At 30.8% G+C, this 25,298-nt stretch overlaps 1 protein-coding gene across 2 annotated transcripts in view; it reads right to left on the bottom strand.

Annotated features, from left to right (window-relative positions):
* LOC126881944 (protein I'm not dead yet) overlaps positions 1-25,298 on the bottom strand; it is a 335,541-nt gene that overhangs the window by 102,580 nt on the left and 207,663 nt on the right. The window contains exon 1 of one of the 2 annotated variants that reach the window (XM_050646681.1): positions 552-820. The exons of the other annotated variant lie outside the window; for it this stretch is intronic. Coding sequence (XP_050502638.1) covers positions 552-573 — 22 coding nt within the window. The 5' untranslated portion in view covers positions 574-820. Of the gene's footprint in view, positions 1-551; positions 821-25,298 lie in introns of those variants that run through there. 2 annotated transcript variants of the gene reach the window in all.

Raw genomic sequence — 25,298 nt, 5'->3', positions numbered from 1 at the left:
ACGGAAAGTTTCTTTTGAATGAGATATTTGAAATTAAAAATCACACTAAATTTTCTCGCTTTTTCACCCATGTAACTTATTAAAATAAACGTAGAAAGTTTTCAGGGACTTTTCATGTAATCTTTCATTCTGTGTTTAACTTTTGCGCCTACTCCCTTAAATCAATACTGAAATCCAATGATAAATATAACGACAAAGAGAAGAGAATTAAAGAAAATATCAAATGAGTATTACATAAAATATAATTATGAAACATGAGTGAAACGCTGATAATATGAAACCTTTTTAATGTTGAAAGATAGCGAAAAAAGAAAAATATGTTTTTCGAAACGGGAAATTTTTAAAATAGTTTTTCTCTTAAAATGTAGGGAAAACTTCCACAAAAATTTTTAATATGTTTTTCTTTCTGTAAGTGTTTAAACAACACTTAAAGTATCTCTTTCAAAGACGCTGTCATTAAATTGTAAATTTAAATCTGTTTGCAACTACCAGGAAGGAATTAATTTTCAAATAATAAATTCTAAATTAATAAATAAAAAGACGACACTTACTATTAAATTTCCACACTGCCATTGTTAAGACAAATCACAGCAAACAATTCGTAAGAATCACAACAACCGTCTCTATTCAACCGTACTTAAAACGCTTTAAAATTTTACTCGTTTACTTCCACCACAAGACGAGCACAAATAATGTTCAGTAGCTGCTTTTCCGATAACTCTGAAAAATCGTCCACAACAGCTGATTTTCTGCCTGACCAAACTTTCGAATTTCCTTCTCTAGAACCATGCGCATTGTCACTTCAAGATTGATTTACGGAGCGAGGTACTTGCACTTATATAGGAGGTGACCGCTTGCTGATATCGGGTACCACTTATCACAAGTTTATTTTCCCTAGGTCTTCAGTGGCCAGGGGTCAATTTTACTTCTAAAGAGAGTTAAAAGAAGCTTCCGAAATTCAATAAATCGACGTTTACATGTTTGTAAACGATGTTATCTTTTGTAAACTTCGCAAACTATGCATATCGAAAATTATGCTTACCTACCATAATGAACATTATTGAAAATTGCATTACGTTTTTCCAAATATTTTACGCGTTTTTGAAAAGTTGTTTAATAGCTTCTACTTATCTCCTAATGCAAAGTCTACATTATGCCGATGTGCGCCTTTATATTGGGGGGTGGTTCCCACCCCTTTTGAGGGGTGGAAAATATCTTGGTTAAAATACTAAGTGGCTAGAGAACCTAAGTCTAAGCAAAAACTGTTCTATATTTTTTTTTGAAAGCTTAATAATTTTTGAGTTATTTATGGTTGAAAATTGGCCATATTCATTGAAACATATAACACCTTTTCGAACGGATTTTTGCGAACACATTAAAAACAATACATGTAACTAAAAAACCTATATAAAACATTGTTGTAGCTTATAAAAAACAAAGAGACTCGTTCCTTCATAAATCTTCTACTTATAATACAAAAAGAGATATGGTAGGTGAAAAGAGCTTGTTTTTTTGGTGCATGCTCAAATTGTTGTATTCAACTTGAAATATCAGAGAAACGGTCGATTTTAGGTGTATAATGCTACCAATACCTTTTGTAATGCTTGATAAGACCTTTAAAATGAGCAACATTAAAGGTCGATGACATTCAAACTAAGCGAGATATGCTGCAAAAAAATTGATGACTAATGTATTTTAAGAAAAAATGAGTAGTATATTTAACCCCCATCCATCAGAATTTAAATGTATCGTTTTCCTTCTGCAATACCTTTTATTATAGAGTTATTTCCATGTTCAAAAAGTTGGACGGGTTTAAAATGAATGGTTTTTGAAAAAAAAACATAAGATCAAATGATAGAGAGCATTTTTAAATTTGATTGATGGATTCGACCGTTACTTGATAGAAGTTCATTTTATCTAACAATAAAACACTGAAAACGTTTGTTTTCTATACTTCCACAAAATTTATTATAACTAAGTGACTACAGCTGTTTCGGCAGAGTGCCTTTTTCAAGTGATATAGTTAACAATGTGTTTGCCTTTTTAAGTCTTCAACTGAAGAGGTTGAGGAGTGGGGAGCTGTTTGTCTCGAGTTGGTCATTCAGAATTATATCTGCATTTTTCAGTTTATTAATTTCCATAGATTCTAAAAAAGATAGCTTAAGGCCTTTATTTTGAATATGCAGAATTTGAAACTCTTCATGGAAGGAATGATTATGATCTAGAAGGTGAAGTGCGTATGTAGAAGTGTCTGTTTTTCTATTGTTGAATGCTCTTTTGTGTTCTGCTATCCGTTTGTCAAAAGTTCTGCCAGTTTGACCGATGTACGTTTTCGGACAGTCACCACAAATGTATCCACCACCACAGAAAGAACCCAGTACCTTCTGCTCTCTCACATATACTGGCAAGATAACAACAAAAATAGCCAGATACATAAAAAAGAAAGGAATAACACCAGCTTTCAGAACTAACAACAACTTAAGCAAATATATTAAGAACAATAAAAGCCGAAAGAGAAAGCAACTACAGAGTGGTGTGTACAAACTAACTTGTGGTGACTGTCCGAAAACGTACATCGGTCAAACTGGCAGAACTTTTGACAAACGGATAGCAGAACACAAAAGGGCATTCAACAATAGAAAAACAGACACTTCTACATACGCACTTCACCTTCTAGATCATAATCATTCCTTCAATGAAGAGTTTCAAATTCTGCATATTCAAAATAAAGGCCTTAAGCTATCTTTTTTAGAATCTATGGAAATTAATAAACTGAAAAATACAGATATAATTCTGAATGACCAACTCGAGACAAACAGCTCCCCACTCCTCAACCTCTTCAGTTGAAGACTTAAAAAGGCAAACACATTGTAAACTATATCACTTGAGAAAGGCACTCTGCCGAAACAGCTGTAGTCACTTAGTTATAATAAATTTTGTGGAAGTATAAAAAACAAACGTTTTCAGTGTTTTATTCTTAGATTTTTAAATTTTCTTAAAAATCTTCCTTTTTCTTTATGTAACTTAAAAATGATAACAGATACAGTAATGAAAAATTAAAACTATACATTTTTAATCTATCAAAATTTTTATCTAAAAAACTCTACATTTGAAGGTGGTACTTTTTTTCCGTATCTCTTATAATTTTCGAGTTACATGGAGAAAAAGGAAGATTTTTAAGAAAATTTTAAAATGCGCTCTATAATTTGACCTTATTTTTTTTAAACCATTCATTTTAAACCCGTCCAACTTTTTGAACATAGAAATAACACTATGATAAAAAGTATTGTAGAAGGAAAACGATGAATTTAAATTCTGATGGAGGATAGGGGTTAAATATACTACTCATTTTTTTTAAATACATTAGTCATCAACTTTTTTGCACCATATCTCGCTTAGTTTGAATGTAATCGGCATTTAATATTGCTCATTTTAAACGACATTTCAATCACTATAAAAAGTATTAGTATCATTATACACCTAAAATCGACCATTTCTCTGTTCTTTCAAGTTAAATAAACCGATTTGAGCATGCACCAAAAAAAAACAAACTTTTCTCACCCACCGTATCTCTTTTTGTATTATAACTAGAAGATTTATAAAGAAACGAATCTCTTTGGTTTTTTATAAGCTTCAAAAATATTTTATACAGCTTTTTTGGTTAGATGCATAGTTTTTAAGGTATTCGCAAAAAACCGTCCGCAAAGGTGCCATTTTTCAATGAAAATGTCCAATTTTCAAACACGCATAACTCAAAAAGTATTGAATTTCCAAAAAAAATATATAGAACAGTTTTTGTTTAGACTTAGGTTCTCTAGCCAATTCCGTGGCTATTTTAACCAAAAAATTTTCCACCCCCGAGAATGGGTGGGAACCACCCCCAAGATAAAAGCACACATCGGCATAGGGTAGACTTTGTTTCTTGAGCCTACTTACAGCCTACTTACTGTGAAAATATCAAGTAAATCGATGTAGTAGGATGAAATTCGGAGCCCAATACCTTCATTGACTGCCCTATAAAAATTTGTATCTTAAATTGATTTACAAATCTTTATCTTCAAAAGTATAATCAACTTTAAAATACTATATCTTCAGAATATTGTTACATAGGAATAAACCACAATATGTTGCAATTCAAAAAAAAAATTGTTTTATTTTCATGTTGCAATTTTTATTCCACAAATCGTTTCAAAAAAGTTCCAAAATAAACATTGTGAGACATTATTTTATCCATTGCTTCCTATTTCTTCGATCTGGTCTATCCATTTTCTTCTGGGTCTTCTCTTTCCTTCTCCTTCTACTTCGCTATCTACCTACCTACTATCTTGGGTTAGGCATATCGCTCTGTAGCTTTCACATTGGGTATCTTCTCATTTTTTATGTACTTTCAGGATTAATTAATTATTTTCCCATTCCTTGCGTATCTTTTAATTTTTCCAAGATTCTTTGCATATTATGCAAAGCCATTTCTTTTCCTTCTCTCCTTTCTTTATCATTTCCAAAGCAGTTTCTTCCTCCCCACATGCTTTTCCTGTATTTATTTTATTTATGGATTCGTCCATTTTCTCTATTGTTATTTCCAGTAAGCTTTCCAGTACTTTCTCTTCCTCGAAGTATTCTTCTGCAAATTCGTCCCCTAATGGTTTTGGCCCATCATGTTCTTTCCAAGGCTATAATTTCTCTCGAGAACCATGCACAATTTCACTTCAAGATTTATTTACGGAGCGAGGTACTTGCACTTATATAGGAGGTGACCGCTTGCTGATAGCGGGTACCACTTATCACAAGTTTATTTTCTCTAGGTCTTCACTGGCCAGGGGTCAATTTTACTTCTAAAGTTAAAATAATTTTTGAAAAGCTTCCGATATCCAATAAATCGACGTTTATATGTTTGTAAACGGTGTAATCTTTTGTAAACTTCGCAAATTATGCATACTATGTTGAAAATTATTGAAAATTGCATTACATTTTTCCAATTACGCGTTTTTGAAAAGTTGTTTAAAAATTTGTGTCTTCAATTTATTTACAAATCTTTATCTTCAAAAGTATATTAAATTTTAAAATTTTCAAAATATTGTTACATGAGAATAAACCACAATAGGTGTAATTCAAAAAAAAAATGTTTTATTTTGATGTTGCAATTTTTATTCCACAAATAATTTCAAAAAAGTTCCAAAATAAACATTGTGGGATATTATTTTATCCATTGCTTCCTATTTCTTCGATCTGGTCTATCCATTTTCTTCTGGGTCTTCTCTTTCCTGCTCCTTCTACTTCCCTATCTACATACCTACTATCTTGGGGTAGGCAACCATACACAATTTCACTTCAAAATTGATTTACGGAGCGAGGTACTTGCACTTATATAGGAGGTGACCGCTTGCTGATAGCGGGTACCACTTATCACAAGTTTATTTTCTCTAGGTCTTCACTGGCCAGGGGTCAATTTTACTTCTAAAGAATTTTTGAAAAGCTTCTGAGATCCAATAAATCGACGTTTATATATATATATATATATATATATATATATATATATATATATATATATATATATATATATATATATATATATATATATATATATATATATATATATATATATATATATATATATATACATCATTCTATCATTGTTGCGTCTGATAACATGCCAATTACATACATTATTGATACCTTCGAATTATTGCGTCCGTATATCGGACGCAATAACGTCAAGCCATAATTTTCGTTGTTCCTGTCGTTTTTCAAGTATCATTGCTACTCTGTAAGTTGACAAAATATTCAAACTTCTCCTTTTTAATTTCAATTTGGCAACATATAATCAGATGACATATATATTTTATGATTTAAATTTTGTATCAGGACGCAATAATGTTAGCAACAAGTTTATTGTTAGTTCATCGATTTTCCGTGTTGGCGCTAAGATAATATACTACTCCAAGTATACATTTGACAAAGCACGCATATTATTGCTTCCGAAATGTGGCAACTCTGTTATCTATTTTTACTTTAATAGATATACATATTTGAGATCCGTATTGTACGTGGATTTTTAAGAAAATAGTTTTCTTAAAAACAGTTTACTATCAATATGAATCGTGGGAAGCGAATATTAAATGAGTGCCTAAAACAAGGTTATAGAATAGAAATATGCCTTGATGTCATGAACAATTTAACAATTTTATAGACAAAGCTTACAAGAATCATAAATAAAAACAATATTAAATACAATTTACTAAAATTATACAAATCGTCAATATAAATTAAACATAATAAAATGAAATAAAAATCAGTACCCTAACAAGAAATTTAATAAGTTATGCTGCTGCATATGACACTCAAATATATAGATTAAGATTCTACTTATACATAAGAATACTGTAATTTCTTAGTTATTGGTTAAGAAACTCTGCTATTGAATAATATTGGTCTTTCAGATAAATAGGCTTTTGTCATTTTAAGTTGCAGAGGGAGATGGTTGTATAGTTTTTTTTGCAGAATGTAATATAGATTTCTTTACTAACTCACTGGACGGGATCGGTAAATAGATGTCAAAGGTAGAATTTCTGGTGGAATAGTCATGTCTAGGTCTTGCTGGAAAGACATGTAGATGTTTACGAATTAAGCAAACAGTTTCTAAAATATATAAAGAAGGTAGTGTTAGAATCCTGTGACCTTTGAAGTAGCTTCTGCAATGTGTTGTTCTTCTGAGGCCAAACAGATATCTTATTGCTCTTTTTTGTAATTTCAAAACAACATCGGATTGGGCAGCTGTACCAGAACCCCAAAAAGGCAGACCATATCGAAGATGGGACTCGAACAATGAAAAGTATGTTATTTTGGAAGAGGCTAAATTCATTTCCTTCGAAACAGATCTTATTGCAAAGCAAGCTGAGGATAGTTTCTTGCTTAACACATCGATATGAAGGGACCATTTAAGGTTGCTATCTAAAAAAATACCAAGAAACTTTACAGAATTAACGATACTGATCTGGCTGTTATAAAGAGGTAAGGGTTGAAGAGTTCCTTTATAGGATAATGCTACTAATCTACGTTAAAAGAGGGTAAATTAGAATCGGACCAGAATTTTATTGTGAGTAGATCAGAAGTTATAGTAGCATCAAGAGTTGCGATATTTGAGTTGCTCCAAGTGATACTGGTATCGTCAGCAAAAAGAAAAACTTTTCCATCGTTTTTTAAACTAGTGATGTCATTAGTAAAGATAAGGAAAAGTAGAGGACCCAATAATGAACCTTGTGAACCACATACAACATTTTTGAGACTAGCGTCTGTATCATTTGCTCTAACCCGTTGTTTCCTATTATCCAAGTAAGATTGAAACCAGTTCAAAGAAATACCTTGAATTCCATAGAAATCTAGTTTTTTTATCAAAATGTCGTGATTTACACAATCAAAAGCTTTGACATAATCACAAAAAAACAGTGGCAGTGTGCAGATTATTGTTTAATGCTTGATAAACCTCATGTAGTACAGAAAACATGGCATCGATGGTATATTTATTATTTAAAAAGCCGAACTGATTTTGTTATAAAATCTTGTTATCAACGAGAAAGGAAATAAGTCGGGCTTTTATGAATCTCTCAATAATTTTGGAGAGTACCGGTAGTAATGCAATAGGTCTATAATTGCAGGCATTAGATTTTTCACCATCCTTATGAAGAGGAATAATGATGGCCGTCTTTAGGCACTCTGGAAATTTACCTTTCTCAAAAGAATTATTAATTAGAGAGATGAGGACTCCAAACACATTGTCTGGGAGATTTGAGAAAATTTTTATGGATAGTCCATCGGTACTACAGGAAGAGTTGCTTTTGATACTATTGATTGTTTGGATCAGTTCAGATTTATCAACCGGTCTTGTAAAGAATAAATTAGAAACCTTTCTTGAATTAGGGAGATAGGAAATGGGATCTTGTTGTGACACAATAGTTGATGTTATATTTTTACTCACATTAACAAAGTATTCATTTAGATTTTCTGGGTCTGGAAGGGAAAATGTTTGAGTTGTGTGAGTTTTATTTCGAAGATCGTTTATTATGGACCAAGTTTCTTTTGCAACACTTTTAGAGCTTCTGAGACGATTTTGATAGTAAATTTTTTTAGCTGATTTTATAAGTTTTAAATAGATTGCCCTGTACTTGGTGATATATTCAGTAACAGAGACGTTGGTAGTAAATTTCTTGATGTAGACTAGTGAACGCATATTTTTGGCTGATATGCGGACACCTTTGGTAGTCCAGGGTTTGCGATGTTTTGGCTTAATTGTGATTAAAGGAAATGCTTTATTGAAGATACAGACAAGCTTATTCAACAAATCACTGAAATTATAATTGACGTCCATAGAAGGAAAATGCCACTCAGAGGTTAAGCATAAATTTTGGAATTTACGAAAGTTCCGACCGGAAAAAATCCTGCTTAACGTCGAGTTTTCGAGGAGGACTTGCTAAAGATGTTATAAACTTCGTATAAACCGCTTCATGATCAGATAGTCCCGCATTAACAGTTGTAGCGCAGACATCACGGGGTGAGAAATCTGAGACAATATAATCAATTATGGTAGATGAAGTTTTTGTAATCCTTGTAGGAGAATTAATGTGCATTGATAGACCATATGATTCAAATATGTTGACCAGGGATATTTGTGTAGCACAAGTAGCAGGATAATTAATATTAAAGTCACCGCATTGAATTTTTCTGCTTTTATGAGGCAGGTCATCTAACAAATTTAGCAGGTTCTGAAATAATAGTTCCACGGAAGAGTCAGGTGATCTATAAATGCAAATAATATAAAGATTAAGGTTCTTACTGTAAACTAAGGAAAACTCAAAGAATGCTTCACTTAATAGAAAGTCATATTTTGTTACCAGAGAAAAATCATTATTTGTAGAAAGAATTTGGGTGCCTCCATGAACTGAACTTATACGGTCATACCTAGCAATAGTGGAATATTTTTCTACAAAAAAAGGCTCGTTGACTTCAAGCCAATGCTCAGTAACCGCAACTATCGGTGGAAACCCTAATTCCTCTAAAAACAGAAATAATTCATCAGTTTTATATCTTATAGAACGAAGATTAATCAGAACAATGCTAAATTTGTTATCACTAAAATTATTTGAGGATTCTAGTCTCCCAGAACACGTCGTGATGTTTAAAAATTTCGTCTTGGAGAGGCAGCGGAATAGAAGTTTCGGTGGCATTCCCTTGATTTTTGCAGGTGAATAATTCTTTCCGAAGTTAGAAAAGACCTAAAAGCAGCAAGATCAGCGTCTACCTCATCTGCACCAATTCCATAAGCATCATTAAAATCTAGAAGAATTTTTCATAGATCTTCACTCTTTGTAGGAAGTCCTTCGGAAGCCAGAAACAGTTTAACACCTGTGTTGGTATACCCATCATAAAATACTAATGCAGGTTGGTCGTGTAGAAAAGCAAGATGAAGTTTAATGGCCTTTAAGATATCCGGTTCTCTTAATCTGGCTAACAGATATCGACTATTAGAGTTATTGGTTAATCTAACTCTTGGTGAGGTCAATGGATCCAGATTAGTAGATGGTTCTAAAGTATCTTTCTTAATGAAATTAATATGGGTATGGAACGGATTCTTAGTTTTGCAAATTTCGATGGCCTGTTTGTTTGTATGTATGTTTGTGCTCTGAACTTCATCTTCGTTGTTGCATAAACTGCTATTTGAATTTTCCAGCTAATACCTCTTCTGATATTCTTCGGATTTTTATGTGACCCAGATGAAAGCGTTGGTTCGAAATATGAAGATTCGATAGACCATTTAATGTTTACACCAGGTGGCCAAATGCCCTTATTAAGTAATAGGTTAATAGATGTTCTAGATTTTATACCTATTTTGAATGAAGAACCAGTTGTTGTGTCAGCGTCTTTAAGGAGGATATAACGTCTTATATATTCCTTGATACCTAGCTTCTCTTTAATATAGTGAACCACTTGTATAGGGGTGTATATTGGGCTCAAGTTACTAATAACTACAAAGTGACACTTATCTTCTGTAATTTTTGACTTTTGCTCTGGACTTTCTTCGAAATGTTGAGGCTCTTCAGTTTGGGTACTTGAGGTGGCATAACATGTATTTTTCTTCAATACCTCTTTTTTCGTTGTTATGGTAGATAGACTTTTGATTAGATTGCTCATTTGATTCGATATTTCATTGATGTTTGAAGAGAGCCTTTCTGGGTCATACATCCTGTGTTCATCGAAGTTCCTATCGCCTCCCAGATGATGTTTACCCAACAGCTAAAATCTCCAAGCTGTTGATGGTTATGGAAAAAGGCGGAGCAGACCAATACAAAGAAAAATCTATAGATGACATAGGAGATGACAATACGGAAGAAAATCTTCTGGAACTTAATTATCATGACAGTGATGAGGGTGAAAATGATATGTTGGATGATTTAGTAAATAGCAAGGGTACCGAAATGTCGACCAGTAATAGCAATGCAGATAATACACTAATTAAAACAATTGCACCCAAATTAAAAAAGAAAATTATTAGGAAAGTCGTCCCGTGGACTAAAGAACAGAAGGAAGTAACATTAAAGTACTTTAAAAATCATATAAAAGTAAAGAAAGCCCCTAAAAGACTAGAGTGTGATGCGTTTAAGTAAAAGTTTAAAAAAATAATATACAACAAAGATTGGTTAAAAATCAAAATTTTTATACAAATGCAAAATGCAAAATAAAGACAAGTAAGAAAATAATTAAAATCTGCTTTAGTATTTTTTTAGTATTTCCTTAAATGGTGGAGTTGAGTTTAATATTGTATATCATTTGGTTTCTAAGACATCCCAGGGGATGATTTTATATGTGGTCATGTTTCATTTTTTTTATGGCTATTTATTTAAAATCCTTAGTTTAGCTTCAGGTTAGGTATGGTGGAATGAAAGAACCTCATTTAAATTACTTTACCTTCTGTTCATAATTATACCTACAATCTGATTACTGCTTATCAAATAAATTATTAAATTGTTCCTGTTTTTAAATATGTTCAGAAAAAAAAAGTTTAGGTCTATTTATGCATTTTATTTTTGTATTGTTAATGTTCACAACAAGAAGTACCTATGTATATACCTAAATATATGTATATAAATTTTGTTGCGCTATGAGAGCATTTCTATCAAATTTTTTTCCCATAGATGAATAGCCGTTCTCCCTTTCCGAAGCATGGAATTTTACTGCCTTATATATTTTTGTCCGTCAATTTTTTTTCTGTATAATTCGAAAAATTCAGAATAATTTATTACACAAATGATTCTGTTAACACAATTTTCGGTTTATCTCTAGATGCAATTATTAATTGTTTTCGGTTGCACTTGCTTCCATGCACTTACGGTCCAAATTAAGAAGTTGGTAATATTTATAGACTTTTTAATCTCCTTTGTAGAATCATATTCGTCCACTGACGACAGTAGCCTTCAAATCAAAAATTGTCGGCAGTATGTTTTAAAACATTTTATAATCCATTGATCCAGGGGTTGCATTCTGATGTAGTATTTGGTGGTAGAAATATTATTTTAACATTGGATAAAACAAGTTGTGGATGAGACGTACCATTGTCTAGAAACAAAAGAACTTTTCGATTTTCTCTCTGCATTCTTCTATCAAATTTATTTAGCCAGTCTGTCATGATTTCCCTTGTCATCCACGACTTCTTATGGCTATACCATTCGATAGGTAATTTTTCTATGTGTGAAACCTTGAAACAACGGGGTTTTTTACTTTTTCCAATTACTGAGTGGCCTTTCTTTGTCCCCTATTATGTTGGTGCAAAATAGTATTGTGACTCTTTTTTGGAAGCCTTATTTGCAGTGCATATTTCTCCTTTTAGGTATAAGTTTTGTTGGGTAATGCTCTAAAAAATAATCCCGTGTCATCTGCGTTAAAAATGTCTCGCGGAGAGAGAGCGAGCAGTTTCTCTTTCCAGTCAGAAACCACTAATAAATCTACAGCAGCTGCTTACGCACATATGGATTTCAAGGAAATATTATGACTTCTATAACTTCTATATATTGAATATTGAATATAACTTCTAATGCTTTTTCTTGAATAGTTTTACCACAAACAGGAATATTTTTAGACCTCACTTTACAAAACCAATCGAAAACGAAAACAATTTGGTCTCATGCAGCACCCTACGTTTTCAAAAATTTTATTTTCGCTTCCAGGTTTCTGCTCTCAGAAAATTAATTAATTTAATCACATGTTTCAAAATTTCACTAGCTTGAGTTTTTCCAATTCCAAATTTTTCTGCTAACTTTCTAACACTTAACTTATGCATCTCTGCATAATGAACCATATCGACTTTTTCTTTCAAACCTAAAAACTTCCTTTTGGTGGACGCCATATTATTTACGTTGCAAAACCTTCAAAACTAAAATTATTTCAGTTTTACTAATTTTACATAGGTCGATATTCAGATAAAATCTATTAAAAAAATTTAATCCGAAAGTAACAAAAATTAAGTCGAGTTTTTGAATATTTTGCTTCATCTGATATTTCCGTTAAAATTGTATTCTAGACAAAATACAATAACTTCATCATAAAATTTAATGTTCCTGGCATCGGCATTCGCGTTATCGGTCACACACAGGACATTAGTAAAATGTATTATTTTGCTTGCTTTGCTTACAGTTTGTTAATGTAAAGTGGAAATATCAAACTTTTATTACTTGGTGCCGCTAACGTAAACAGTTATATCAAATATCACCCATCTCATGGACATCTGTATTGATTTGAAATAATAAATCTATACTAAATTTACAATCAAGATGCAGTAGAAATAAACAAACCAAGACACGTTAAATGCTACTAGGAGCACTCCCGAATCGTAATTTACAATGTATAAATTTTGGAAATCATGATTTGGGATTTACAATGTATATACATTGTAAATTATGATTCGGGAGTGCTTCTAGTAGAATTTAACGTGTCTTGGTTTGTTTAATTCTACTGCATCTTGATTGTAAATTTAGTATAGGTAGCTTTATTATATAACATTAGAATGTAAAATATTTGGATAAAAATTTTTATTTTTCCATTTGCTGTCCGCATTTGCACAGGCCGTTGAAGGGAGTTAAAGAGTACAAGTTCACATATCGCCGAATGATTTTTGTTTTAAAAATCGTCCGTATAGAGGAGGTGTCCGGCGAAGAAAGGTGTCCGTTAAGAGAGAGTTTACTATATAAAACTATAAATAAATGAAATATTACTTAATACGTTCTCAATAAATAAGGATCATTTTTATATGTAGATATCACAATTGTATCAAAATTGTATAGATATCATAATTGAATATAACAAGCAGTTCGAAAATTCCAACTCGTATTACAATTTCGCTACGAAGCTCAAATACCGGTAATTTAATATATTTTTTGTTTCATTTTATGTATAATGTATTTCTAAATATTAGTGCGTCCTTCAGTTTGGCAACATTGAATGGACGCAACTGTGTATGGTTGGAGGTATATACGGAGTTAACAAAGCCGCCTGTTATAAAGATGCAATAATGGTTTAAAATAAACGAAAATTCGAATATTTAAAAAATTAAAATATAATAAAACAAAGTATAGTTCCATATTAGAAATTAAATTTTAAACCAATATTCGTTGGAAAATTATCAATTTTCCTTGTATTTCCAGGAGACGCAATAAGATCGCTTTGTTATACGGACGCAGTAATGGTAACATGATGTATATATATATATATATATATATATATATATATATATATATATATATATATATATATATATATATATAACGGTGTTATCTTTCGTAAACTTCGCAAATTATGCATACTATGTTGAAAATTATTGCAAATTAAACGTTATTAGGCGTTTTTGAAAAGTTATTTAAAAATTTGTGTCTTCAATTTATTTACAAATCTTTATCTTCAAAAGTATATTAAACTTTAAAATCTTCAGAATATTGTTACATGAGAATAAACCACAATAGGTTGAAATGCTAAAAAAAATTGTTTTATTTTGATGTTGCATTTTTTATTCTACAAATCGTTTCAAAAAAGTTCCGAAATAAACATTGTGAGACATTATTGTATCCATTACTTCCTATTTCTTCGATCTGGTCTATCCATTTTCTTCTGGGTCTTCTCTTTCCTTTTCTTTCTACTTTCCTATCTACCTACCTACTATCTTGGGCTAGGCGTATCGCTCTGTAGTTTTCACATTAGGTTTCTTCTCTTTTTTATGTATTTTCCCATTAAATAATTATTTTCCCATTCCTTGGGCATCTTTTAATTTTTCCAAGCTTCTTTGCATATTATCCAAAGCCATTTCTTTCCCTTTCCTCCTTTCTTCCTCCTCACATGCTTTCCCTGTTTTGATTATACTTATGGCTTCGTCCATTTTCTCTCTTGATATCTCGGGTATTTTTTTCAGTGCTTCATCTTCCGCGAAATATTCTACAAGTTCGTCCCCAAATGTATATGTATATATATATATATATATATATATATATATATATATATATATATATATATATATATATATATATATATATATATATATATTCGTCCCTGCCATTTCCAACTATCCAATGTGAATAGGAAAACCTATTCATATTCGATACTTGGAAATGGTAGGGGCTTGCACTTATATAATATAAGAGGTGACCGCTTGCTGATAACGGGTACCACTTATCACAAGTTTATTTTCTCTAGGTCTTCCCTGGCCAGGGGTCAATTTTACTTCTAAAGAGAGTTAAAAGAATCTTCCGAAATTCAATAAATCGACGTTTACATGTTTGTAAACGACGTTATCTTTTGTAAACTTCACAAATTATGCATACCATGTTGAAAATTATTGAAAATTGCATTTAGTGGAGTCAGTGAAGGTTTTCACCTCCAATTTCGTTGAACCTCCATCGATTTTCATGAAAATTGGTAAGCATGTAGAGGATACCTCAAGAAACAAAGGTGACATGGTGTCAACTTGCTCTTTTACCCTGGGGTGGAAGATGTTACCCCTTCTCGGGGGTGGAAATTATTTTATTAAAAATAATACCACTAATCGATAGAGGGACAAATTGTAAGTAAAATTTGTTATATAAGGTTATTCCAATAAATCAATAGTTTTTGAGTTATTAAAGATCAAAAGTTTTGATTTTTCCTGAAAAAAAATCCATGTTTTAAAGCAGTTTTTCATAAATAACTCAAAAACCATAAGTTTCTTCAAAAAAGTTGTTATTACTAAAATCGAAGATAATATAAAAATAAATAAGCTCCTTATTCGAAAAATTCTTTATTACATATACAAAGTGAGTTATATGCAATTGAATGTATATTTTTTTCCGCGAGTACTCAAATCTTAGTATTCAAGCTTAAATAACAGGAAAACGATGCATTTTGTTAAATATAGATACTAAACATTTTAATAAAGTACTTAAAGGTAACTATCAAAAAGCTATATAAGAAGTCGATAGCATCAAAATTAAGCAAGTTATGATGGAAATAAAAGGACCCTTTCAGATTTTTTAGGGAAGAATAAAAAATGAAACATACGTCATTTCCACAAAAAATAAAATTTATAGTAACCCATTTAAAACTTTATTTATTTTAACATGAGTAATAAATTCAACAATTTTGACCGGTTTAGAATGCATATTTTTGAAAAAAAAAAATTACGATTAAAAAAAATTAGAATTTTTAAAATTTTCGTGAATTTCATTTTGTTTTGATAATAACTCCAAAAATACTCAATATACTTAAAAAATGGTAGAGAACAAAATTTTAGTTTTAACTTTATTTAAGCTTTTTCTTTTTTTAATATTTTTTACGACAAAAAATAACCGAGATAGAAACATTTAAAACCTAAATTTTACTGCGAGAACCATGTAACCGGGGCCCTTTCACCTTGTATTTAAAAAAATAATGGATTTAGAAAATTATGTTTAATACAGTGTTATAGACCCTTTACTTAGCTTTGTAATGGTTTTTGAATAAATCTCATGTTTCAAAAATTAACGGAGTTATTTTAAAAAGACCAATAACATTTTCTTTGAAAAAATTTTATAGCGAAGATTTTGTATGTATGCAGGTTGTGGGAAGTCCAATTAGTCGTTTTTTGTAGGAGATACGAAAAAAGTTTATTTAGGTGAGATTGGGGCATAGATAATATCAGAATTTAAAAACATTTCCAAATATATAGGGCCACCCATATTGACAGGGTGAAACAAAATTATCTTTTGTTTAATGGAACACCCTGTATATTTTTACATTTTTGGATTCTCCTCTGTTTTATTTCTTAAAATATCAGGTTTTGTGATGTTATACGAAGTAGTTTAATAGATAATTACGTTTTTTTTTTTTCAAATTTCATAGCAACATTCACCCCCTGTATAATTGTAGTGATTTGACATCAGAAAATCAAGTTATGTTCAAATGATTTTTAATATAGTCTATTATTGTTAAAAATTATTAATCTAGCAAAACGTTTAATTTTAGCTAATACAGGGTTGGTCGAAACTAAATGAGTGTTTTCTCAAAGTTTGAGAGTATGAGTTTTCTCAAACGGAGCAGCCTGTAATGCCTGTAATGAGCATTGTAATGAAATGCTCTTTATTTAAATGGCACTTTATTATTTCCCACCCTGCTAGTGAGAACTGAATTTATTTTTGAAATCCCTAACTTTATATCTTTAATTATTTTAAATATTGTAAACGATTAAAAAACAATCAAATTAAATTGAAATGAATAACCAGTGTATATCTTCCATATTTACTTCATATTTAACGTAGCCTGTACCATACTATTGCATTATCCCTGTATAGCAACGATATACCATGAATGTGAATTCATCCTTGAGAAATGTCCTATATCCAGTCTCACAAAAAAAGGGATTCCTCAAACATAATATATATGCAGACAAAATAAGCCAAAGTGATTTTTTAGTATGTTCCGTTTGTTTGTTATGTTAGTTATGTAGAATTATATTTAATTTGATTTGCTTTAATTACTAAAATAAATAAATTTTCAATTATATTTTATGTATTTGTGGAAAAGGAAACCTAGTATTAGCGGCCACATTTCTATAACGGCCAATTGTTTTCTATTTTTAGTGGCCGTTATTGACAGGTTTTACTGTACCAATAATATTTTATTAAATTATGAAACATTATTTAAATAAACAATTTATAAACTTGATAAAAGAAAGTTTGCTTAGAATTTACTCCTCTATCTAATTATGGGGTTATTTTTAATAAAATAGTGTTCACCCATGAGAAGGGGTAACATCCACCCCCAGGATAAAAGCGCAAGTTGGTACCACATCATTTTTGTTTCTTGAGGTATCCTCTAACTCTAACTACTTACCAATTTTCATGAAAATTGATGGTGGTTCAACGAAATCAGGGGTGAAAACCTTCAGTGACTGCCTTTTTGGAAATATGAAAGAATATTTTTTTTCGTGATTGTCGATTTGCTAATTTTCTTATTTTTGGTTGCTATAAGGTTTGAAAAATTAATAAAAAATATAAATCATGCACATAAATGTAAAAAAAATATTTATTTTACTTAATTAAACAAGATTGCTTGAGCCAGAAGGCTGAAATCTGCATTTTTATCATTAAAAAAAAAGGTGTATTTCACCCCTAAAATGCAGAAAGCGCAAGTTGGTGCCATATCATTTTTGTTTTTTGAGGTATCCTCTAACTACTCAACAATGTTCATGAAAATCGATGAAGGTTCAAAGAAATCGTGGGTGAAAACATTCAGTGACTACACTTTCAGAAATATAGAAGAATAAGGTTTTCGTGATTTTTGACTTGTTAATTTTCGGATTTTTGGTTGCTATAAGGTTTGAAAAATTAAAAAAAAATGTAATTCATGTACATAAATATAAAAAAAAATATTTATTTTTCTTAATTAAACGAGATTACTTGCGCCATAATGCGGAAATCTGCATTTTTTACAATTTAAAAAGTAGGGGTGTATTACACTCCTAAAATGCAAAAGCGCAAGTTGGTGCTATATAACTTTTATTGCTTGAGGTATCCTCTAACTACTTAACGATTTTCATGAAAATCGATGAAGGTTCAACGAAATAGGAAGTGAAAACTTACAGTGACTGCACTTTCAGAAATCTAAAAAATAATTTTAAACAAAGGGGTGTATTTCACCCTAAAATGTAAAAAGCGCAAGTTGGCACTATGTCACCTTTGTTCCTTGAGGTATCCTTTAACCACTTACCAATTTTTATGAAAGTCGATGGAGGTTCAACGAAATCTGAGGTAATAACTCATATCCACCTTCATTGACTCCACTAATTGCGTTTCTCCAAATAATTTATGTTTTTTTGTAAAGTTATTTAAAAATTTTCATCTTAAATTTATTTACAAATCTTTATCTTCAAAATTATTTTAAACTTTAGAATACTATATCTGGTCTATACATTTTTTTCTCGTTCTTCCCCTTTCCTTTTCCTTCTACTTTACAGTTCTAATTTTTTTCTTGTAATTATTTCGGATTTCATTTCGTCCGTCAAGTCCAAACTAGAACATTCGCTTCTGTTTAATGTACTCAGTAATAGATTTCTGCTTTGTGTGTTGATTTTTGATTCACATTTTTCTGAATTATCCAGTTTTCGCTTGCCTGAATGTTCTTATATAATTTTCTAATATTTCTATTTTCTTCGTTTTTAGTTAACTGTTTTTGCTTTTTATTGATCTCATTTATTGTGTTGTATTGCCTTTTAACCTGTTTATGTGGGTCTAGAATTGTATTATTTATTTTATACCCTTTATTCAAGCTACTCCCAAATTTTGCCGGCCTTCACAGAATTCCCTCTTTGCTGTTTCTCTTTGTAATATATTCCTCTTTATTGCTTTCAAGTGTTTGGCTGTATTTCTTCTAGACAGTTTCCATATCCTTTAATAATATTAATTTCTTCACTCAACCATTCTGTTCTCTTTATTGTTTATTGAATTTTATAATTGGACCGCGTTATGTAATAGCGGATGAAGTGGCAAAATGTAGTTTTGAGATAAATGGGTTTAAAGATTTTAAATTTGTTTTTGGTGATATGTATTTCTAAAATATAGAAATGACATGTTTCATATTTGATAGGTTAATGCAAATATAAAAAAACCTTGCTGTTTTTTAAATTTTTTAAAAATAATTTATATTTTAAAATTATTCGATCACATATCGCTTAATTCGTTAATGATTTTTTTTTAAGATATGCATGAGTTTAGATCTAAATACCGGATTAAAAAAAATATTTGGCGCTTAATCTGATGTTTCAGAATAAAAGTACGTGTTATAATAAGGTTTTATTAAATTTTTCGCTTTAATACATATAAAAAGTTATATCGTTTACATATAAAATATACCAAAAACAATCCACCAAGATTGGTCTTCAATATCGAAATCCAATGATCCATTAAAGCCGTCAATGTCATCTTGAATGCCTTCATTCCCTACTATGTTTTCATTGAAGTTTTTAGCATCCAATGGAATAAGTTCCAATAACGACATTATGTCATTAACTTTTGGGATAGAGTCAGGTTTTCCATTAGGCTACAAAATTTGCAGTTTGGAGGAATACAAAAATTCTGTGCTTCTGGTTGCATTTCTTCTGAGTCCTTTACTACTCTGCTACTTCTGGAAAATTTCCGCCGTGATTTTTACTAAAATATATTTTAAAAGTATTTTCTTTTAAGAGCAGTATTGTAGTTTGAAGCCAGTTAATCAAATTCCCATTTATATCGATCTTTCTATTTACAATATTTTTTTTAATATCGCAAACTCCTTTGAGCTCTCCTTTTTGTACCATTTGAACCGTTAATTTATTTTGTTTTCTGCAATTTTTGGTAACGTTTATATAACCGTCTGGAGTATATAACCGATTTTGAGCTTTAGTGCTGACTCTATGTCCTCAAATTCGGAGTCATTGGGCATTAAACTGAGTCTGATACTAGAAAGCGCATCGTTAATAATCAAATTGAACTTACTCCTTGTGCTTCTTTTCCTGCTGTGCCTTCGACCCAAACATAGAAATGGCTGTGCCCAGTTTTTCTTGAATATTTATCGCAGTTATCCACAGCTGCCTTTTGTAAAATACAATGTTCGTTCGTTGGAATTCGTGGTAAAGGTAGGGTTTTTTTCCAAATCAAAAGTCAGTACCTCCACATTTTGTTTACTTTGAGCTTTTTGGAGATCTGAATTTATGAGATTTCTAGCCGTTTTTGCTTCATTTTGATGAGTCTCGGTCTCTCAAATTGTTTTTTCTTTGGCTCATATGTAGAACTTTGGACTTTAACTGTAAATTTATCGCATTTATTACATGTGTCAATTTTAAGTCGTTTTCTTTGCAAATTAAAATTGTCATAAAATATGCGTTTATAGGAAGCAAAAGAAACGCTACCTTGATGTTCTTTATACAAGTTTAACATTATGTCTAAGGTTAAATCACTATTTAAAAAAAGTCGTTCAGTTTGATTTCTACAATAATGCAACCTATATTTTGGAAATTTGCTGATGTGCAATACTTCTGTTGAACAAACTTTTTTTAAACACCGGTCAACTTTTGCCGAGGGAGGATATTCTCAAAGTTTGAATAAACGTTTTTGAACACACTTCTATGATTTAGAATAACGTATTATTCTTTGTTTTAATTTGTTTAAAAACTCGAACTTTGTTTTAAAATACCGAATTTCCCGACACACGATGTCGCTTAATTCGATCACTTGAAAGCAAGAAAATATGTTGTGTTTTGTAATAAAGAATTAACCGACTATTTGTGGCGCTTGATTCGTTATTCCCTTAAAAGATGCTGATTTTTGTTTTTGACAATGAATTATAAATATACTATTACTGGCGCTTGATTTGATATTCCACTTTCTGTTGTAAGAGTTTTTAGTTCTTTACAATCAACTTGACTTTTAATTCGATATTACAAATCTTAATGTGCTATTTTTCTTAATACAATTACAAATGTCACTTAATACAGGTGTTCAAAAACCGCTTTATTTTGTACTTTTTTACAAAAAAACATATTTTTATACATATACACGCACCATATTATACACGCACCATTTTATACATATATACATGCACCCTAGCTGCAAGATGGCACTATAATCCGGATTTTGAATTTTTGGCGCTTAATCCGCTATTACATAACGCAGTCCAATTTCACTTACCTTATCGCCTTATCTGTTATTGTTCTTTTTTATATTTCATCACTTTCTAACTTTTGAAACAGTTTTTATCGTCTTTTCTTTCGGTTTTTACCATAAATTCTGCTACGAATAGCCAATGATGTGATCCTGTTTCTGCTTCTGGCAAAAGAAAACAAAAAACGGCACGTGGCACACAAAAATATACAAAAGATATAATAGTTTTTGTTAAAAATTAAACGAATAATTTATGAATAACTTTTTTTTATTTAAAATAGGTATCTTATTTTAAATAAGATAAATGTAAAAAAATAGCAACATATTATCAAATTAAACGAATAATTTATGAATATTTTTTTTCTATTTAAAATAGGTATCTTATTGTAAATAAGATAAATATAAAAAATAGCATATTATCTTATTTTTTTCTTCAAAAAAATAATTATATATATATATATATATACATATATATATATATATATATATAGCTGACTAAATTTTCTTCTCCGAATAGAGACTCTAGCTCGTTATTGTATGTGCGCCTCCATTCGTTTGTCACGCTGTCTCTGCAAGGGCCATCCATATACATATCATTCGAAGGATTTTACGTTCCCACACCAGCAATTTATTAACTTCTCTTTTTGTTATCGTCCGTGCTTGAAGATGAGTAGTCCGTCCCAGAAAAGGATAGAAGGTTAATGTTGAAACAGATTTATGTAGGATTCGGGTACAACAATGGGAAATGAAAGTGCAAGATAGTAGAAGATAGAGCGCTACAGAAGATGAGGTGAAGGTTCACCCCGAGGTGCAAAGCCAGTCAAAAAGAAGAAGAAAAAGATATTTTCGCCAGATCTACGTCTGTTAAGCATTTGTAAAAAGGGATTTAAAACAACTGATATACTACAGAGAAGCAATTCTAGAACAAAACTAAATGAGGGGTTAGTTTGAAGGGTCATGGTGTCAAAAAACAAACACACTTTGGTATATCAAGCTCTGCATACAACATTGATATTTTCAAACAATGACACTCTTGTGGAATTCGCGTCACGTCGGCTTAGTTTAAAGCAACGATATCAATGTCACTGGCTGAACTTTAGTCTATTTTCAAAAATTACATGATACGGAATTATTTATAATTAGTATGATACATCCTTGCTTGTGATGCCCTCTATTATTTGATTTATGTTAAAACTGTAAAAGTTTTTAAAATATTTAGTATATTGCAGCGTTTCCCAACCGGTGGGTCGCGACCCACTAGTGGGTCGCAGGAGGATTTCAGATGGGTCGCGGCGTGGCTCTCACAGTAGCTGTGTAGCGTACAGTGACCGTGTTCCTTATTTGTTTCTATTATCATGGGTGAGGGATGGGTCGCGAATATGAAAAAGCATCAGAAGGTGGGTCGCCAGACATATGTAAAAGGTTGGGAACCACTGGTATATTGTATCGAAAAGGAAAGAACAAGAATACTTAAAAATGGTCCAATTTATGTTCCATTTGAATTGGCCACCATTGCTAAGTCAGCTAAAAAGAAAAGTAAGCCATATGAAGTTACTGAGATGTCAACTGAAGAATTTTTTGATTGGAAAAGAATAGCCAAAGACATGGGAGCGAACTTTAATGTTAATAAAAAAGGCCAAAAAGTTTTAAATCAACGACATCAAATGGATTAAAGTCAAGAAAGGCGAACCTGGCAAAATTTTCTATAAGACTTCATTCAAACAGGAAGAATTTGATGTTATCAATATTACCAAAAAGTTAAGAAGCCAGAGAGAAAAGCCAACTTTAATTCTTGCCTATGAGCAAGCACCACCGATACCGATTAAAAAAAAAAGAATTATTTAATGAGTTTGTGCAACGATAACTTAATACCAAAGAGACACCATAATTTTTTCACATCGTTACCTGCATCCGATGTGATCACAACTAATTCTGATTAATTTTTCATTCTCTTTTGTTTGTCATTTTCGTTGTCAAGTTTTAAAATTGTCGGAAAACATGTTAGACCAGTAAGGATCTGCGAAAAAACGTCTATTTTTGGATGTGAGAGGAGGCATTCGGATTTTTGCTGATAAAGTTAGGTGACACCTTCAGTAATAATAATTGACTTATGCTGCTTCTCAAATATGCCCGGAACATTAATAAAAAAATTAAAATATTTAAAAATTTCGAAAAACATCGATTTTTTTTTGCTTTCTTTGCTTATAACTTTAAAACGATTCGTTTTGGAACAAAGTCGTAGCGAAATAAAATAAAGATAATTGAATTTTGTATGATACACGACTGGTAAAAAATGTCTTAAGGTATTACCTTTTCTGCAATATAGCAATGAATACAAAATAAGGGGGCAAAATAAGTCTGTTGTTATTCAATATTTTTTAACCACTTTGGTGGCACTTAGAACCTTAGTAATTCGCTTAGGAAATTATTTGTAACATACTTAAATCGTGTACCAAATTTCATTAAAATCGACCTAATAAATTTTGCATAATAAATTTGCAATCTAAATGTTTTTAAAAAAGTTCAAATTTTTAAAAATCTTTCTGAACAAAAAGTAGACCATTTTAGAAGTTGGCTAATTTTTTTACATATAAAGAGGTGCTCTACCTATCTAATACACTTTACAGAATTAAAATCGGATTATTTAAGGGGCATCAGCAATGTTTTTAGCAATGCAAATAATTAAAACCAGCATAATTTGACTTAAACTTTCAATTTTATTTATTATTTTATTCTTATTTTTTAATCAAACGTTATTCGCGTTCAAATATTGCAATTTCTCGATTTTTTGAAAGTTCCACCACGTTTATCTCGAAAAATATGCATCCTACGAAAAAACTTGTAAGAACATTTTTTGCTTAGAATTACCCAAGAAATACAAAAAAAATGTTTTATTTTGCGAAAAATCGATGTTATGTAATTCCTCAAGTTCTTTGTTTATAACAATCTTATCGATATCCGGATCAACTGTTACCCAAAAAATTCGTGTTATACGGGTCAAAATACATAAAAAAACTTGGGTAAGTCCATCTAAATAAAGGAGCCCGTAGCACCCCCCTGGCCACAGCACTAATTTGTTTATAAGCCAAAAAATTGTTTATAACTTTAAAACATTGCTGAGGCTGCTTAAATAATCTGATTTCAGTTCTGTAAATTGCATTAGATAGGTGGAGTACTTCTTTATATGTAAAAAAATTGACAAATCTTTGTATGTTCTAGTTTTTGTTGTGCAAGATTTTAAACAATTTTAATTTTTTAAAAAAAGTTTATATTGCAAAATTATTATGCAAAATCTAGTAAGTCAATTTTAATGAAATTTGGTGTACGGTTTTAGCACATTACAAAAATTTTCTAAGCGAATTAGGAAGGTTCCAAGTGTAACCTAAGTGATGGAAAATCATTGAATAAGGACAGGCTTGTTTTGCCCCCTTATTTTATATTTATTGCTATTTTGAAGCAAGGGTGATAAATTAAGACATTTTTAACCAATCGCATCTGATAGAAAAGTTAATTATCTTTGTTTTATTCCTATACGACTTTGTTCTAAAATGAATAGTTTTTAAGTTATAAGCAAAAAAATTAGAAAAAAAACGAAATTTTTAAATATTTTTTTTTTTTTTTTATTAATGTTCCGGGCATATTTGAGAAGGAGCATAATTCAATTATTATTAATGAAGTTATCACCTAACTTTATCCGCAAAAATCTGAATGCCACCTCTCACATCCACCTGAAAACAGATCCTTACTGGTCTATGTAGGTATATTGAGTTTTTGATTTATCTAATAAAATGTTTGAACAACAAAATTGTTTTGTTGTTTACAATAAAATGTGTAAAATTTTAAACAAAACTTCAGTACAATATAAGTTTATACAGTTGAGTTGGAATAAATTCATTATCTCGAGAAGGGGTGAATTTGGAGAGAAATTCTGAGACAGTTCGATTTTTATTTGAAATTATGACTTTTTGCCATATACATCAGGGGTGGGCAAAGTGCGGCCCTCGGGCCGCATGCGGCCCTTTATACATTTTTTTGCGGCCCACGAAAAAAAAGCGAATTATTTTCATTTAAAGATTTTTTTCTAATTATTGCTAAATAAATATAGATAATGCCGCTATTAAT

This window comes from Diabrotica virgifera, chromosome 3 (genome assembly GCF_917563875.1).
Source record: "Diabrotica virgifera virgifera chromosome 3, PGI_DIABVI_V3a".
Classification (NCBI taxonomy): domain Eukaryota; kingdom Metazoa; phylum Arthropoda; class Insecta; order Coleoptera; family Chrysomelidae; genus Diabrotica; species Diabrotica virgifera.
The sequence above is the reverse complement of the archived record's forward strand: the minus strand, read 5'-3'. Positions and strand labels throughout refer to the sequence as shown.